The sequence below is a fragment of the Anolis carolinensis genome, unplaced genomic scaffold (assembly GCF_035594765.1).
Source record: "Anolis carolinensis isolate JA03-04 unplaced genomic scaffold, rAnoCar3.1.pri scaffold_13, whole genome shotgun sequence".
Classification (NCBI taxonomy): Eukaryota; Metazoa; Chordata; class Lepidosauria; order Squamata; family Dactyloidae; genus Anolis; species Anolis carolinensis.
In genome coordinates, this window is record NW_026943824.1 from 13,618,089 (window position 1) to 13,634,157 (window position 16,069).

Here is a 16,069-nt window from a genome sequence, read left to right on the forward strand (position 1 = left end):
TCCCTCCATTCAATTCACCTCAGGGTTGGTTTAAAATCAACCTCCTGAATGCCCACATTGGACATGAGGTTTCGCCAGTCAACACTTAAAGCAGGGGTCCCCAAACTTTTTAAACAGGGGGCCAGTTCACCATCCTTCGGACCATTGGAGGGCCGGACTATAGTTGGCCAGCAAGCAATAATAATAATAATAATAATATCAAGTCCCACCTCCCAGCAACAAAGAACTGGTGGGATCACAAACCACAAAATAAGAAAATTGCACAGACAGACTATAAACAGAGGCACAACTATGTGGCCCAAATGATTCATTGGAAATTATGCCTCAAGTGCCACCTCCCAGCAGTAAAGAACTGGTGGGATCACAAACCTGCAAAAGTATTGGAAAATGAGCACGCAAAGAGACTTTGGGACTTCCGAATCCAGACTGACAAAGTTCTGGAACACAACACACCAGACATCACAGTTGTGGAAAAAAAAAGGTTTGGATCATTGATGTCGCCATCCCAGGTGACAGTTGCATTGACGAAAAACAACAGGAAAAACTCAGCCGCTCTCAGGACCTCAAGACTGAACTTCAAAGACTCTGGCAGAAACCAGTGCAGGTGGTCCCGGTGGTGATGGGCACACTGGGTGCCGTGCCAAAAGATCTCAGCCGGCATTTGGAAACAATAGACATTGACAAAATTACGACCTGCCAACTGCAAAAGGCCACCCTGCTGGGATCTGTGCGCATCATCCGAAAATACATCACACAGTCCTAGACACTTGGGAAGTGTTCGACTTGTGATTTTGTGATATGAAATCCAGTATATCTATCTTGTTTGCTGTGTCATAATAAAATAATAATAATAATAATAATAAAGAGGGTTGGAAGAGACCCTTTGGGCCATTGAGTCCAACCTCCTTCTGCCTTTGTGCACCAAAAGCACAAGAAAAGCACCCCTGACAGATGGCCTCCCAGCCTCAATGTTGTTGTTAATAATAATAATAATAATGATAATAATAATAATAGAGGTGACCCCTTGGGTCATTTAGCCCAACCCCCTTCTGCCTTTGTGCCGTGGGGGCCGGATAAATGGCTTCGATGGGCCGCATGTGGCCCCCGGGCCTTAGTTTGGGGACCCCTGACTTAAAGCGTCGCTTATTGGGCATGGCCAGGCAAGGGCTTCCTCCGATTGGGTGATTCTTACCCGGGGTCCGATTTTCCCTATTGGTGGGGCTTTTCCCTGCTCGTGTGCCTATTGGCCAACGGCGAGCAGCAAGGGCCCGCCTCCACCTTGACGAGCGGACGGTCGGGAGCTCTCCCTTCGGCCCCGCCCCTGTGCCCAGTAGCTCCGCCCACCCGATCATCCGTTGTTATGACGACACGGCCGTAAAGCCGCCATCTTAGCGGTTGCGGCGCCTTGCGACATGGAGGCCGCGACGGCAGCGAGCGCTGGGCCGGCGGCGCTTACGGCACCAGAGGAGGAGGACGGGCCCAGCCGCCAGGCCAGCAGCGCCGCCGCCTTCCTCAGCCTCCGGGCCTCGTTCGGAGAAGAAGGTAGCGAGAGTGGGAGTGGGCAGGGAGGGAGGGGCCTCTCTCCCCCTAGGCCGCGTCGCTGGAAAAAAGTGAGTGCCCCGCTCTTCTGTACAATACGGTCATCCGTCTTGGGCTGCGCTTTACTCAGATGACGGCGCCAGGGCCCTTTCAGCGCATGCGCGGAGGAGATGCTGAAGGAAGCAGTACTCCTGTAGCAGCAGGACCTCAATTATTATTATTATTATTATTGACACAACAACATTGTATGACACAGCAAACAAGATAGATATGCTGGATTTCGTGTCACAAAATCACAAGTCGAACACTTCCCAAGTGTTGTTGTATGTCTTTCGGGCTGTGTGGCTATGTTCCAGAAGAATTCTCTCCTGACGTTTCGCCCAGATCTATGGCAGGCATCCTCAGAAGTTGTGAGACATGGAGAGACTAGGCAAGGAAGGTAAATATATATCATGCTTGACCACTCCAACAACTATGTCAGACTATGTCAGAGAAGCCATTGAAATCCACAAGGATGTGGACAACTTCAACAGAAAGGAAAAAAACCATGAAAATGAACAAAATCTGGCTTCCAGTATTAAAAAACTCAAAAATCAGAACAGTAGATGGGAAGCAACACTCTGAGGGCAGAGGAGCCCCAGGGATGGCTAATGACTCTGAACAAAGGATGCCCCCCAGGCAAGAGACAAACCTTTCCAATGCTAATTAGGGTGATTAAATGCAACATTAGCGCTGGCATCCAACTGAAAAAAGGACTCTTGTCACACCCTGGACTCTCCATAGATATACATTTACCTCCCTTTCCTAGTCTCTCCATGCCTCACAACCTCTGAGGATGCCTGCCATAGATGTGGGCGAAACGTCAGGAGAGAATACTTCCGGAACATGGCCACACAGCCTGAAAGACATACAACACTGTGATCCCGGCCATGAAAGCCTTCTACAAAACTTCCCAAGTGTCTAGGACTGTGTGATGTATTTTTGGATGATGCGTGCAGATCCCAGCAGGGTGGCTTTTTGCAGTTGGCAGATCGTAATTTTTGTCAATGTCTATTGTTTCCAAATGCTGGCTGAGATCTTTTGGCACGGCACCCAGTCTGCCCATCACCACCAGGACCACCTGCACTGGTTTCTGCCAGAGTCTTTGAAGTTCAATCTTGAGGTCCTGATAGCGGCTGAGTTTTTCCTGTTGTTTTTCGTCAATGCGACTGTCACCTGGGATGGCAACATCAATGATCCAAACCTTTTTCTTTTCCACAACTGTGATGTCTGGTGTGTTGTGTTCCAGAACTTTGTCAGTCTGGATTCGGAAGTCCCAGAGTATCTTTGCGTGCTCATTTTCCAATACTTTTGCAGGTTTGTGATCCCACCAGTTCTTTGCTGCTGGGAGGTGGTACTTGAGGCATAAGTTCCAATGAATCATTTGGGCCACATAGTTGTGCCTCTGTTTGTAGTCTGTCTCTGCGATTTTCTTACAGCAGCTGAGGATATGATCCATGGTTTCGTCAGCCTCCTTGCATAGTCTGCATTTTGGGTCATCAGCTGATTTTTTGATCTTGGCCTGAATTGCCTTTGTCCTGATGTCTTGCTCCTGGGCTGCAAGGATCAGGCCTTCTGTCTCCTTCTTCAGGGTCCCATTCGTGAGCCAGAGCCAGGTCTTCTCCTTGTCAACTTTTCCTTCAATTTTGTCAAGGAATTTTCCATGCAATGTTTTGTTGTGCCAGCTGTCAGCTCTAGTTTGTTGTGCGGTTTTCTTGTACTGGTTTTTTTGTCTGCTGTGCTTTCAGGAGTTTCTGATTTTTGACAAAAATTAGCATTATTATTATTTTAAATGTTATATTCTATATTATCATTGTGAAGTCTTTACATTAGCACATTATTATTTGTATACTATGCTGATACTATAGTATACTACCGTATGTTGATACTATATTCTGTTCTATATCATATTATCATTATGATGTATTTACATTATTATTATTTATCTTTAACCCACTTTTCTCCCATGGGTGGGATTCAAAGCAACTACAAAATCGACATAAAAATACAACAGAAAATCATACAAGCAAAGTAAACAGAAATACACACTACATAAACCAGATTTTAACAAATTAAAACATTATACCATTAAAAAATTCCCTGACCATCAGGCCATTAAGGTTATCAATTAAAAGAGTTATTCTAGTGTCCTAAAATTCAATTTCCTTTAATAATAATAATAATTTTATTTTTATACCCTGCACACTGAAATGGATTATATGGCAGTGTGGAGTCAAGATAATCCAGTTCAAAGCAGATAATATAATATTATAAATGGGCTATATAGCTGTGTGGAAGGGCCTGGAGTCTACACTGCCATATAATCCAGTTCAAATCAGATAATCTGTATTTTATAGGCAGTGGGGAAGAGGCCTTAGTGAGGCCTAACTCTGCCTGTCCCCTAGGCTGAGTGGGTTGCTAGGAAACCAAGTGGGCGGAGCTTAGCCTTCGAACTGGCAACAATTGGATAAAAGCAATTACTCCTCTCCCTCTAATTAGGATTTTCTTTTTCTTGTATGAACGTAGAGGCACAGATGAGGGGTTGTGCTGCCAAGTTTAGTGTTTCTGGGGTGTGTAGTTTTGTTGTTTTGTCCTAGGCCGAAATTTCATTACCCTTTTATAAGTAAGGTATAGATATACAATGAAAACTCAAGTATGATAGCATAAAAGATTAGGGCCCTTTTCCATGCCTTGGGCAAGATCCACAGTTATGAACAAGATAGATTCTGTAGGTTGAATTTGTGTGTGTGTTTTGAATTGCATAGAGAAGGGTTAAGAGCCCTGTGTGAGTTTGTTATGCTGTCTGTGCCCCTGTTCAGAAGATTTTTCTCCTTGTGTTAATTGGATTTCATGCTATCTTGGCATAATGTGGCAAGTTATGCTGTCCCTTCTAAAGATGTGCTTCTTTCCATTCTTTTGGACAACAGACGAAGACGACCGGCACAAGTGCGGCCGCTGTGGATCTGAATTCACCTCTTTGGAAGAATTTGTGCAACACAAGCTTCAAAAGCTTTGCCAGAAGCAACAAAATGCCGCAGACACAGCAGTAACAACCTCGGCAAGTTTACTAGTGCCAGAAATGGATGCTCATCCTGGAAAGGGGTGGGGGTGGATAGCATAACAGTATTGCCATTATAGTTTTGGGTAAGAGCTGGATGACTGGAGAAAAAAATCATTGATTTTTTTTGGTGTAGTAACAGTAAGAAGGCAGTAGGACTGATGCTGGTTTAAGTCAAGATGATGAGGGAGGAGTGGTTCTGCTTTGAAGCCATTCAGATTTCAAACCTTCCTAGAAAAGCATTTTAAACATTATGAATTTAATAGGGTTGTATTTACTCCTTTTATGGTTTCAGGTGATTTCCTCTGTTGAAGAACCCATAACTGTCGCCCACATTGTAGTGGAAACTTCTCCCATCACAGAAGAAATTAGCAACGCATCTGCCATTGTAGGTAAGTCAAACAATTTTTGCAAGTTGGTGTGATCACCTCCCTTGATGCAGGAACCTATCCAGGTTTTTGCTCTTTCTGCCCCTGGTGCCCCAATTTCTCTTTAAAAAGTAATGATTATTTTATTATTTATTTACAGTATTTATATTTCGTCATTCTCACCCCAAAGGGGACTCAGGGCGGATCACATTACACATAAAGGCAAACATTCAATGCCTTAACATAGAACAAAGACATGACAAACACGGGGCTCTGAGCTGGCCTCGAACTCATGACCTCTTGGTCACAGTGATTTGTTGCAGCTGGCTGCTCAACAGCCTGCGCCACAGCCCGTCCTGGGTTATCTCTGACTTGGAAGGTATACACTTGGACATCCAGAGAGCATTTCATCAAATTGCTTATTATAGTAATGGAGTCATGGGATACAATGGCATGAGATGATGTTGGGATGCAACTTCCTAATGTTTCTCACTGCAATCCAGTATTTGCAATGGGTCTATGCTTTCCTCACCAGGATAGGAGGACAAACCGTTCCTCTTATGAATCATTAACATTTTTGGCCAGTCATTCCCTTGGCATCTTCCTTGCAGAGAGCGGGGTCATCAAGGAAGTCATTGTCACTGACGGCCAAGTCTTCGAAAGTCCCAACGGCCACATCGATGGCAATGGCCTCGGAGAGGAACAGCGCAGCCCCGAGGGGGAGGAGGAAGAGGAAGAAGACAGACCAGGCTCCGTGGAACTCATCAAGGTCAAGCTCTTGGTCAACAAGGAAGGCCGCTACGTGTGTGAGCTCTGCCACAAGACCTTTAAGACGGTATGTGGCATGGCCTGCCCATTTTGTTGTCAAGGGCTGTCAGATTGGTGTAGGGTTATACTGGCAGGCACGAGCAAACTGGCTCTCGTTCCACGTGTTTTGGACAGTCGATAGGTTGTTAGGAATGGTGGGAGTTGAGGTTTTAGGAAGGGCTGAAGTTTGTCCATGCCTGGCTTGCAGTAATTGAATGAGGGATCTTCTGTAAGGCCCTATCTGCACTGTCATATACTGTCCTTTAGCTGCACCGAACTGGGTTATATGGCAGTGTATATACCCATATTTCTTCCATTATAAAACATCATCGATTGTAAGACGCACCCTCATTTCGGTACCAACAACAGCATAAATACGTGAAGATACACCTGTGATTCTAAGACTCATCCCATTTTTAGAGATGTTTATATGGGAAAGTGCATCTTAGAAGAAATAATAATAATAATAATAATAATAATAATAATAATAATTCTTTATTTGTAACCCGCCCTATACATCAATCAGGTATACAGTAATTCAGTAATCCAGTTCAATGCAGTGTAGATGGGGCCTGAGGGAAGCAGCCATGACTTCCTTGATGAAGTCCATCCACCTTAATCATGTTCTCCTCCTTTTTCCTACTGTCCTCTCATGTTGTGTGAGATAGATCAATAATACCATGCTATAGCACCTCACTACATTATCTGTAAGTAATGCCTTTTTGTGCAACTCATGAGGAGTGGATTATTATTATTATTATTATTATTATATCTGGTCTCCTCCCCAAAGGGACTCAAGGGACCTAAGAAATAAAACACCTGTGTTGCTATCTAGCTTTGACATTCCCTGCAAGAGAACACTCTGTGCCTGACAGTTTAAATGTGTTTGATTATTTTAATTGATGTATTTGTTATGGTTATGTTGTATGTTTATGTTGGCAATTAAATGCTTTATCTATGTTGGAAACTGCCCTGAGTCCCTTCGAGGAGATAGAGCAGTATACAAACAAAATGTATTTATTTATTTTCACCTTCTCTTTGCCTCCTCTTGCTGTCTGTAGGCCAGCATCCTCAAGGCCCACATGATCACACACAGCACCAGGAAGGACTATGAGTGCAAGTTGTGCGGGACCTCCTTTCGGACCAAAGGCTCGCTGATCCGGCACCATCGCCGCCATACAGGTGAGGGACCTGCCTTGCTTTGGGGAAAAAAAGTGACTCATTCATACGCAGCATTCAGTCAGTGAGTTAAAAGGAATTTTCCCGGCTGCTTGGCTTCCTCCTTGAGCCTACCAGCTCTGCCTTTCCCCCTTCAGATGAGCGCCCTTACAAGTGCAAGAAGTGCGGGAAGAGCTTCCGGGAGTCAGGGGCTTTGACGCGGCACCAGAAGTCCTTGACTCCCTGCACCGAGAAAATACGCTTCAGCCTCAACAAGGAAATCCTTATCAGTAAAGAAGACTTGGCCGCAGGTGAGCAAAAAGGCACCTCCTCTCTCCTTTCGGGGTGGAGTTAGAACTGGTCACCTCCTTTCAGCAAAAAAATAAAGCCACTGTAAGAAGCAGAAGGAGAGGGCCACTAAAATAATCAAAAGCCTGGAAGCCACGAATAATCCTGAGGAAGAGCAGCTTAAAGAGCTTGGTCCCTTTATCCCGCAGAAGAGAAGGTTAAGATGAGACATAAGAGCTATGTTTACATATTTCTTAAGGAAAAAGGAGGAGGCTTGTTTTCTGCTGTCCTGGAGATTAGGCTTCAATGAAGCCATGGGTTCAAATGACAGGAAAGGGGATTCAGTTGGGGCAGACTGCAGGATTATTTGTCGTGTTGGGAGCAGTGTGGCAGCGCATGTGTCCCATGGGCTGCAGGGCCAGAGGTTACATGACGTGTCCCCCTTTTCTTTGAAGAGCCCATCAGCCCCACTGCCGAAGCTGTCCCCTTGCTCCCCACTCCCCCTGCAGAGCCTTCGCCTGTCATCCACCTGGTGACGGACGCCAAGGGCAACGTCCTCCATGAAGTCCATGTCCGGATGCAGGAACTCCCCAAAGCCTTGGGCCAAGAGGTTAGTAGGAACGTTGTTGCGTGTAAATGCTGTAGGTGAACTCCGAGAGACTTCTGCCTGGGGCAAACATTTCTGTAGGCTCTGCTAGAGACAAAACGCCTGGCTTCTTGGAAAGGGTAAATATCAACAAGGCTTGCAAAGGAGAATGATTTAAAAGGGGTTCTCTTTCCTCCATCGTGGTCAACTGTGAAATACGCACATATGGTAACCCTCAGCCTATGCTGACAATTCACGGAATCTTCTAGAGCTCTCCCAGCGGAAGCCCCGCCCACTCTACCCCATGACCTATATATAGCCAGTCTGAGGGGCTGCCGCCCAGTTCCCTGCCGCGATAGTAGCAAGGTAAGAGGCATGACATAGTGGGGAGGATGGGCGGGGATGTGCGAATTTCACAGGTGACCACTCGGAGAAACAAGGTTACAGGTAAGCAACCTTTTCTTTCCTCCATCGTGGTCAACTGTGAAATATGCACATATGGTAGATTAGCGAGCTACTAACCTTGGCTGGTGGGAGTCACACCACCGTAGAAAAAAATACTGCTCTTCCAAATGAAGCATCCTTTCGAGACACTGCATCAACCTTGTAATGTCTGATGAATGCTGATGGATTGGACCAAGCAGCTGCACGGCAAACGGCATCTATGGGCACACCTTTCATAAAGGCCACTGAGGTGGACATTGATCTCGTTGAGTGGCCTCTAACATGTTCTGGCAACTCTCGGCCAGCTAGCTTGTACGCGTATCGAATTGTAGCTACAATCCATGCCGACAGCCGTTGTGTGGATACTGGTGCACCCTTAGTATCTTCATGATATTTCAGAAATAATCTTGGAGATTTACGAAATTCAGCTGTTCTGTCAATGTAAAAAGCCAGCGCTCTTTGAACATCTAGCGACAAAACATGGAGGGCTTGAGAAGAGGGCTATCTTGCTTTGTTAACGCAGGCCTGTTGCTCTTGCAGCCTTCGAACGCCGAGGAGCTGCCCCTCGACGCCGAAGAGAACGAGAACTTGCTGAGGGAAGCCATGAGAAATTCTGGGATTGTGATTGAACGGGTTTCTGTGGAGGAGAGGGCCGACTCGGTTGCCACTGATGCCACATCTGCTGCAGAGGAACCAAAGGGCGAGGAGGCCTCAGTAAAGCTCTGCGGGGAGCAGTTTGTGGAGATTGAGGAGGCTGAAACGGTGAGCACCATCCAAGGCAACTCCAGCTTATAATATTCAGACCCGGTCTGCTTTCTCTACTGCTCTTGAAATCCACTTTGCTGTTGCGTTTCTGTCCTAACATTTTCTCTCTTTTTGTAGCAAGAAGCAGATGTGACGGAGGAAGGCAAGGGCCATGCGTGCCCCTACTGCAGTGAAACCTTCAGGGAACGTAGCTCACTGGATCTCCATATCAGCGGGCATCTAGGTGAGGCCTCAGCCTGCTTCATTGTCCTAAAAACAAGTTTTCTTTCTCAAATTGTAACCACATTGCTAACTGAGAGGCTTCATTAAGTTATGCAAACAGTTAGGGGCCATTAAAGGGCATCATGGCATTGCGGTTTCCTTGTGCTTCAGGAGGTGCTAAGTTTCCTGGGCTTCCATCCCCTTCACCTTCTCTCCCTCCAGATTACAAGCCTTTCACCTGTGAGGAGTGCGGCAAAGAGTTCACCAAGGGCTACCTGCTGAAGAAGCACCAGGAGGTGCATGTGAACCAGCGGCGTTTCCGCTGTGGGGAGTGTGGCAAGCTCTACAAGACCATCGCCCACGTCAAGGGCCACCGGCGGGTGCATTCGGACGAGCGGCCCTACCCCTGCGCCAAGTGCGGCAAGCGGTTCAAGACTAAGGTAGGCCCTCAATTTCCTGTCACACAAGCATAGGTCTTCAGCTACCTGGATACCGTTGACTCTTTGCAGAACAACCCTGCATATCAGACCAGAATGGTATGAGCAAATATTTGGAAAAAATTCTTTGCCTTTTTTTTCTGTACTGTAAATGTGTAATGTTATACTCTACTTATATAATCTAATAATAATAATAGCAACAATAACTTAGGGCAATGATGGGCAACCTTTTGCGCTTGGTGTGTCAAAATTCACCAAAAATCCTAGCATGACTTGGGTGGTGTGTCACTTCGAGAAAAAAACCATAATTTTGCAATATGTATAGTTTAAATAATAAAAATATATAATTGTAATATATAACTGTATTGAATAAATCAAAAACTATTTACTACCATTATTTCCTTGTACAACAATCTATGGTACCTCTTGCAGTTTCCATGCTGATTTCTCTCTATTCTAGTTTCAATGTAGTCATGAATAATAATATAATAGTAATAATATGATAATATACCACAATAATTATAGAATTATATAATAATTATAAATTGTATATATATACATTATTATGCACATTACATTTATCTATATATATAAAAGGGTAATGAAATTTCGGCCTAGGACAAAACAACAAAACTACACATCCCAGAAACACTAAACTTGGCAGCACAACCCCTCATCCATGCCTCTACGTTCATACAACAAAAAGAAAAGAAAAATAAAGTCCTAATTAGAGGGAGAGGAATAATTGTTTTTATCCAATTGCTGCCAGTTAGAAGGCTAAGCTCTGCCCACTTGGTCTCCTAGCAACCCACTCAGCCCAGGGGATAGGCAGAGTTAGGCCTCATTTAGACCTCTTCCACACTGCCTATAAAATACAGATTATCTGATTATCTGACTTTGCCACAGCAATGCGTGGCCGGGCACAACTAGTATATATATATATATATTTATTATTAGATGTGTGTGTGTGTGTGTGTGTGTGTGTGTATATATATATATAATATTTATATATATATATTAATATATATAATTAATAATAAATATATATAAATAAATGTAATGTGCATAATTCCAATGGACTAAACAACAAAACCACTGGACCAAATCACATCAAATTTGGCCACAAAAGACATAGTCATCCAATCAATCTGCATGCGGCAGCGTGTCAGCAAAAATGGCTAGGTGTGTCAGTGCTGACACGCATGTCATAGGTTGGTCATCACTGACTTAGGGTCTTCCGTTCAGGGATCAGGAAGTTCACCTTTGCACCCAAACCCAAGACTGAGATATAATAATAATAACAATTATTATTAGTATTATTTAAGGGGGCAAATACATGGCTATAAAATAAAATAATTCAAATGTAGCGGGTATGTCACTCCAGGAAGATGGTTTAAAGGCTGCTCTTGGGAAGCCTTTGCAGAATTTGACATGCTAAGAAGTGCCAAAGAACAGCGTTTGAGAGAAGTGAGTGTGGAAGGGCTTTTAGCAAGTGTGCAGCTTTGCTTTAAGGAGCCCCTTCTTCCTTGGTCTCTTGGCAGAATGCCCAGCAGGTCCACTTCCGGACCCACCTGGAGGAGAAGCCCTACGTCTGCCAGTTTTGCAACCAGGGCTTCCGGGAGAAGGGCTCCCTAGTGCGCCACATCCGCCACCACACCGGAGAGAAGCCCTTCAAGTGCTACCGCTGTGGCCGTGGCTTTGCGGAGCACGGCACCCTCAACCGGCACCTCCGGACCATAGGTGAGACAATGTTATCCTAATGTAAGATCCTTGGCCGTTGTGTTTAACATCCCCCTTTGATTTCTGCCGCACATTTGGCATGCCTTGACACAGAATTCTTTTAAACCAGCCATTCCTTTTCAACCGTGAAATACCTTCCCCATTCTGGCACATTCTGTACTGGATTTTATGAATTAGTCTCCTGTTTTAATATTGTATGCTTCATGTTGATTTTATCGATTGTTTTACTGATAATTGAGGTTTTATTGGTATAATTGTTTTCTTGTTGTTTCATTGATATTTGATTGTTTTATCGGGCTAAGCCCCATGTAAGCCTCCCCGAGTCCCTTCGGGGAGATGGGGCGGGGTATAAAAATAAAGTTGTTGTTGTTATTATTATTATTATTATTATTATTATTATTATTATTATTATTATTATTCCTTTCTGCCGTTCAAGAAGAACCTCTGAGTTGTGTCTCTCTCTGCCTTTACCCAGGGGGTTGCCTGCTTGCCTTGAAGGAAGCCGAGGAGGCCGTGGTCTCGGAGGAGGGCCAGTCCACAGAGCGCTTGGCCGCCACCGTCATTTCGGAAGACCCTCCCACCGTCTTGGTAGAGTTCTCTTCGGTGGTGGCTGACACCCAAGAGTACATCATCGAGGTAGTGTAACAGAGCAGGGCAGGAGACAGGTGGAATGCTAGTGTTCCATACATTGCAAATATATTTGTGTGAAGGGTGTTTCTACTTCTTGGGTTGAGTGACGCACCAGAAACCACTCCTGTTGCCTTCATTTCAATGGAGAGAGTGGCAGGAATTAAGTAGTCGCACAGGGTTGTTCTTCTACAGCTTCTGTTGGCCAAGGTGTTTGCTTCCCATCTAACATGTTTCCCTTGGGGGAATGGGTGTTCTTTCTCTCTTATAGACTGCCACCGAGGACATGGAGACCAGCGAAGCAACTGAAATCATAGAAGGAACAAGGCACGAGGTAGGTTGCCGCACTGCAAATGTTCCTGACACTCCAGTAGCTGCCACTGTTTTTTTCCTTTGAGATGGGAGTATTTCTTGACCTTCTGACTGAATAAAAGCTGTTGGGATTTTGCAGAGCAGGCTGAGACCCATAGGAACTTGTGCTTAAGATGTGCTCCAAAAAAAAAAAAAAACCTTGCACTGGATCCCACTCTTCCTTCCAGGTGGAATAATAGAGTCTTTTACCATTGGACCTTTGGGAGAGGAGGAGGACGTTGCCAGTGGAAATTTGGAAGGATATTTAGTTTTAAATATACAGTACAGTCTCACTTATCCAACATAAACGGGCCGGCGGAATGTTGGATAAGCAAATATGTTGGATAATAAGGAGGGATTAAGGAAAAGCCTATTAAACATCAAATTAGGTTATGATTTTACAAATTAAGCACCAAAACATCATGTTATACAACAAATTTGACAGAAAAAGTAGTTCAATTCGCAGTAATGTTATGTTGTAATTACTGTATTTATGAATTTAGCACCAAAATATCACGATATATTGAAAACATTGACTACAAAAATGTGTTGGATAATCCAGAACGTTGGATAAGCGAGTGTTGGATAAGTGAGACTCTACTGTAATTTTAATTGCATGAGTATTTTTATTGTATCTTAACGGTATTTTAGCTTACATCCACGATACATGTATTTAATTGTTAGAAATTTTTATTTGCTCTGTTTTCAAAAATTGAGTTATTTCATGTTATTGTAAAGCTCCTTGAGTCACCATGGGGAGAAAGGCAGGGTAGAAATAAGATTAATAATAATGGTAATAGTAATAATTATAGTGTTGGAAGAGAACACAAGGGCCGTCCTTGATGCCAGTTTCAGCTTTGGCAAACCTTTGATGTAAAAACAATAAGAATTATAAGAGACTAGGTTGGATAACTCGCGTTATCTGGGTTATTTGAAAAAGTCATTTTTTATTTTATAAAATGCGTAAGGTTGTGGGTGAACTACAACTCAAGTCATGGCAGGTTAACCCCCTGAAACCCCATCCGTGGTTAAAGTTTGTCATGTTGGGCATTGGTAGGGTCTCATCAACAGAGAAAGTAAGGAACACTGGGATATCTGTGGTGGAGGAAAAACAGAAAATCTAGGATAAAATTGTCCCTGTATGAAAGCCTTCACTTGGGTGGTGGGCAGAGTGGTGTTTGTGGAGGACATTGGCAGGGCTCTTGGACATGTTCATGGTGCTCACTATAACCTGTAATGTCATTGGAGGGAGGGCCATTGGTATCTCCTGAGTAGTGGGAACTAGGGCTGTTTGTGAAGGCAGGTGCGTGTCTGCCACATATACACATGCATATTTTCACTTTTTATTATGTGTATAGATGTTTTAAAAAATTATTGGGTTATGTTATTGTAAAGTGCCTCAAGTCTTCATGGGGAGAAAGGACAGGTAGAAATAAGATTATTAATAATAGTAGTAGTAATCATAATAATAATGGAAAAGACCACAGGGGGCCATCCCGGATGCCAATTCCGGCTTTGGCAAACCCTTGATGTGGTAATAAGGCCCGGGCTGTGGCGCAGGCAGGAGAGCAAGCCAGCAGCAACCAGCTGCAATGAATCACTCTAACCAGGAGGTCATGAGTTCGAGGCCTGCTCGGAGCCTATGTTTGTCTTGTCTTTGTTCTATGTTAAAAGGCATTGAATGTTTGCCTATATGTGTAATGTCCCCTGAGTCCCCTTCGGGGTGAGAAGGGCGGAATATAAATGCTGTAAATAAATAAATAATAAGAACAACAAGAATTGAAAGAGACTTGGAAGAGATCACAAGGGCCACCCTTGGTGCTAATTCTAGCTTCAGCAAACCCTTGATGTCCTAATAGGAATAGTAGTAATTTTGTAAGAGACCATAAGGGCCACCCACGGTGCCCACTCTAAATCCAGCAACCCCTTGATGACTTTCCTTCCTGCCTCTCTCTTCCCCTGTAGGTGGACAGCCACATCATGAAGGTGGTCCAGCAGATCGTGAACCAGGCCAGTGCCGGCCACCAGATCATCGTCCAGAATGTGACAGTGGCGGAGAGCCCCACGGTGGGAACTTCGGAGGCCGAGCCCCTTGCCGTTGCCAGCCCCGAAAGCCTGACGGAGCAGGTGGCTCTGACGCTGGCCTCCGCCATCCGCAAAGGGGAGGCCGAGGAGGGGACTGCGGTGACCATGGTGGCCTCTGAGGACATCGAGATCATGGAGCCGGCCGGGGAGTATGTCATCGCTGCCCAGGAGGAGCTAGAGGTCCAGACGGTCATCGTCTAGGGCTGCCCCTGGTCCCGACATTGAGTGGGTGGGAGAGAGCCACATACAGAGGCTCCCAAACACATGGGCTCCCCTATGTGTGTGGAAAAGGCAAGTGAGGGCCAATCCAAAGACTCCTGTGATGTTGTTGGGCTGCAACTCCCTGCATCACTCTTCCTGGCCTTTGTTGCCTGGGAGATGCAGTCCATCCATCCATGCATTGAGGGCCAAGCAATTCCTCCTAGTACTTCCAGCTCAGCGATGGAGCCAAGCACTTTATCTCAGCTTAAAAGAGGAAGGACAGAGCTTGCAGGGAACTTTTGCAGCTGCTCCTTTCTGGAATGTAAACTTGCTTGAACATGAACCTTTAAAGGAAGGTTTGAAAACGCTTTACTCTACATAGTATTACAGATTATTATTTTAAGAAATGCTCTGGGAATTTACCAAAAAAAGGTCACTGTATGTTTTTTGTAACAATGTACAGCTCGAGATTATAAATAATTTTTAAATGCATAAATTTTATATATACTGTCTGACGTAATAAAAAATACCTCTTCCAACTTGAAGAACGTCATTGTTTCTCTAAAAGGGACTTTTGTGTTCTGTGCAAAGGAAATGGCATAATGAAAAGTCTTTACATTGGGTTTCTAGCTCTTGTGTCAAGCATGGCTCAAAGCAGGAGCAGACCACATCCTAAACACGGTTTTATTCCCAATTTCTCCCTTCTGCTGCCTTAAAGTCTCTTGGCATAGGTGCCCTTATCTCCACAGCAGCAGAAGAGACCAACTTCAATATCAGTTCCAAAATAAAAAGTAGGCCAAATCAAATGTCAAATATCATTTGACATTTGAAGCACTCACAATTCAGCCTCATTGCACTCCGGTTGAGCCGTTTTCAGAAGGATCTGTGCAGAATCTGTTGAATGTCCAGGACTCCTCACTTTCTCTTTCTTGTAGGGCTGGTCAGAGGCCTGATGATTTCAGCCATATTGCTCCAGACCCCTCTGGAGTAAATGTTACTGTAACTTCTGTGCTTGAATCTTGAGGATTTAAACCACTCGTTGCTTGTCTGGTTGGTCATAACCAGGTACAGAATAAAGCAGAAGTAGGAAGCAAGGATAATCAAGAGGAAGACCACAGAGCCGAGCATGAACACAATCCTCGGGAAGGTCAGGAAAAGGTGCTGCAATGAGAAGGGAAAACATATAGCTGGAGCCAAGACACACTGACTAAACCAAGCATGGCCAACCTTTGGCCCTCCGGGTGCTTTGGACTTCGACTCCCACCATTCCTAACAGCCTCGGGCATTGACTACAAAAACACCGACTACTAAAAGGCAGACTATCCAGTATGCTGGATGTTGACTATCCAGTATGCTGGATAAGCAAAAGTTGGAT

At 44.6% G+C, this 16,069-nt stretch overlaps 2 protein-coding genes across 3 annotated transcripts in view; one reads left to right on the forward strand and one right to left on the reverse strand.

The window, feature by feature from the left end:
* The first annotated feature begins 1,363 nt into the window (after nucleotides 1-1,363).
* Nucleotides 1,364-15,233, forward strand: e4f1 (E4F transcription factor 1). Its single transcript, XM_008123117.3, has 14 exons — nucleotides 1,364-1,542; nucleotides 4,506-4,636; nucleotides 4,932-5,028; nucleotides 5,616-5,839; nucleotides 6,873-6,993; nucleotides 7,128-7,280; nucleotides 7,713-7,867; nucleotides 8,828-9,049; nucleotides 9,170-9,275; nucleotides 9,476-9,693; nucleotides 11,232-11,430; nucleotides 11,906-12,066; nucleotides 12,329-12,391; nucleotides 14,374-15,233. The coding sequence occupies exons 1-14, from the start codon at nucleotides 1,413-1,415 to the stop codon at nucleotides 14,692-14,694; spliced, it is 2,301 nt and encodes a 766-aa protein (XP_008121324.2). The 5' UTR covers nucleotides 1,364-1,412; the 3' UTR covers nucleotides 14,695-15,233.
* A 131-nt stretch (nucleotides 15,234-15,364) lies between these two features.
* The window catches only part of zdhhc4 (zinc finger DHHC-type palmitoyltransferase 4), a 61,356-nt gene continuing 60,651 nt past the window's right edge, over nucleotides 15,365-16,069 (reverse strand). For both annotated transcript variants that reach the window (XM_062964686.1, XM_008123118.3), the window contains exon 7: nucleotides 15,365-15,855. In XM_062964686.1, the coding sequence (XP_062820756.1) occupies nucleotides 15,610-15,855 (246 nt within the window). In that variant the 3' untranslated portion in view covers nucleotides 15,365-15,609. The remainder of the gene's footprint in view (nucleotides 15,856-16,069) is intronic.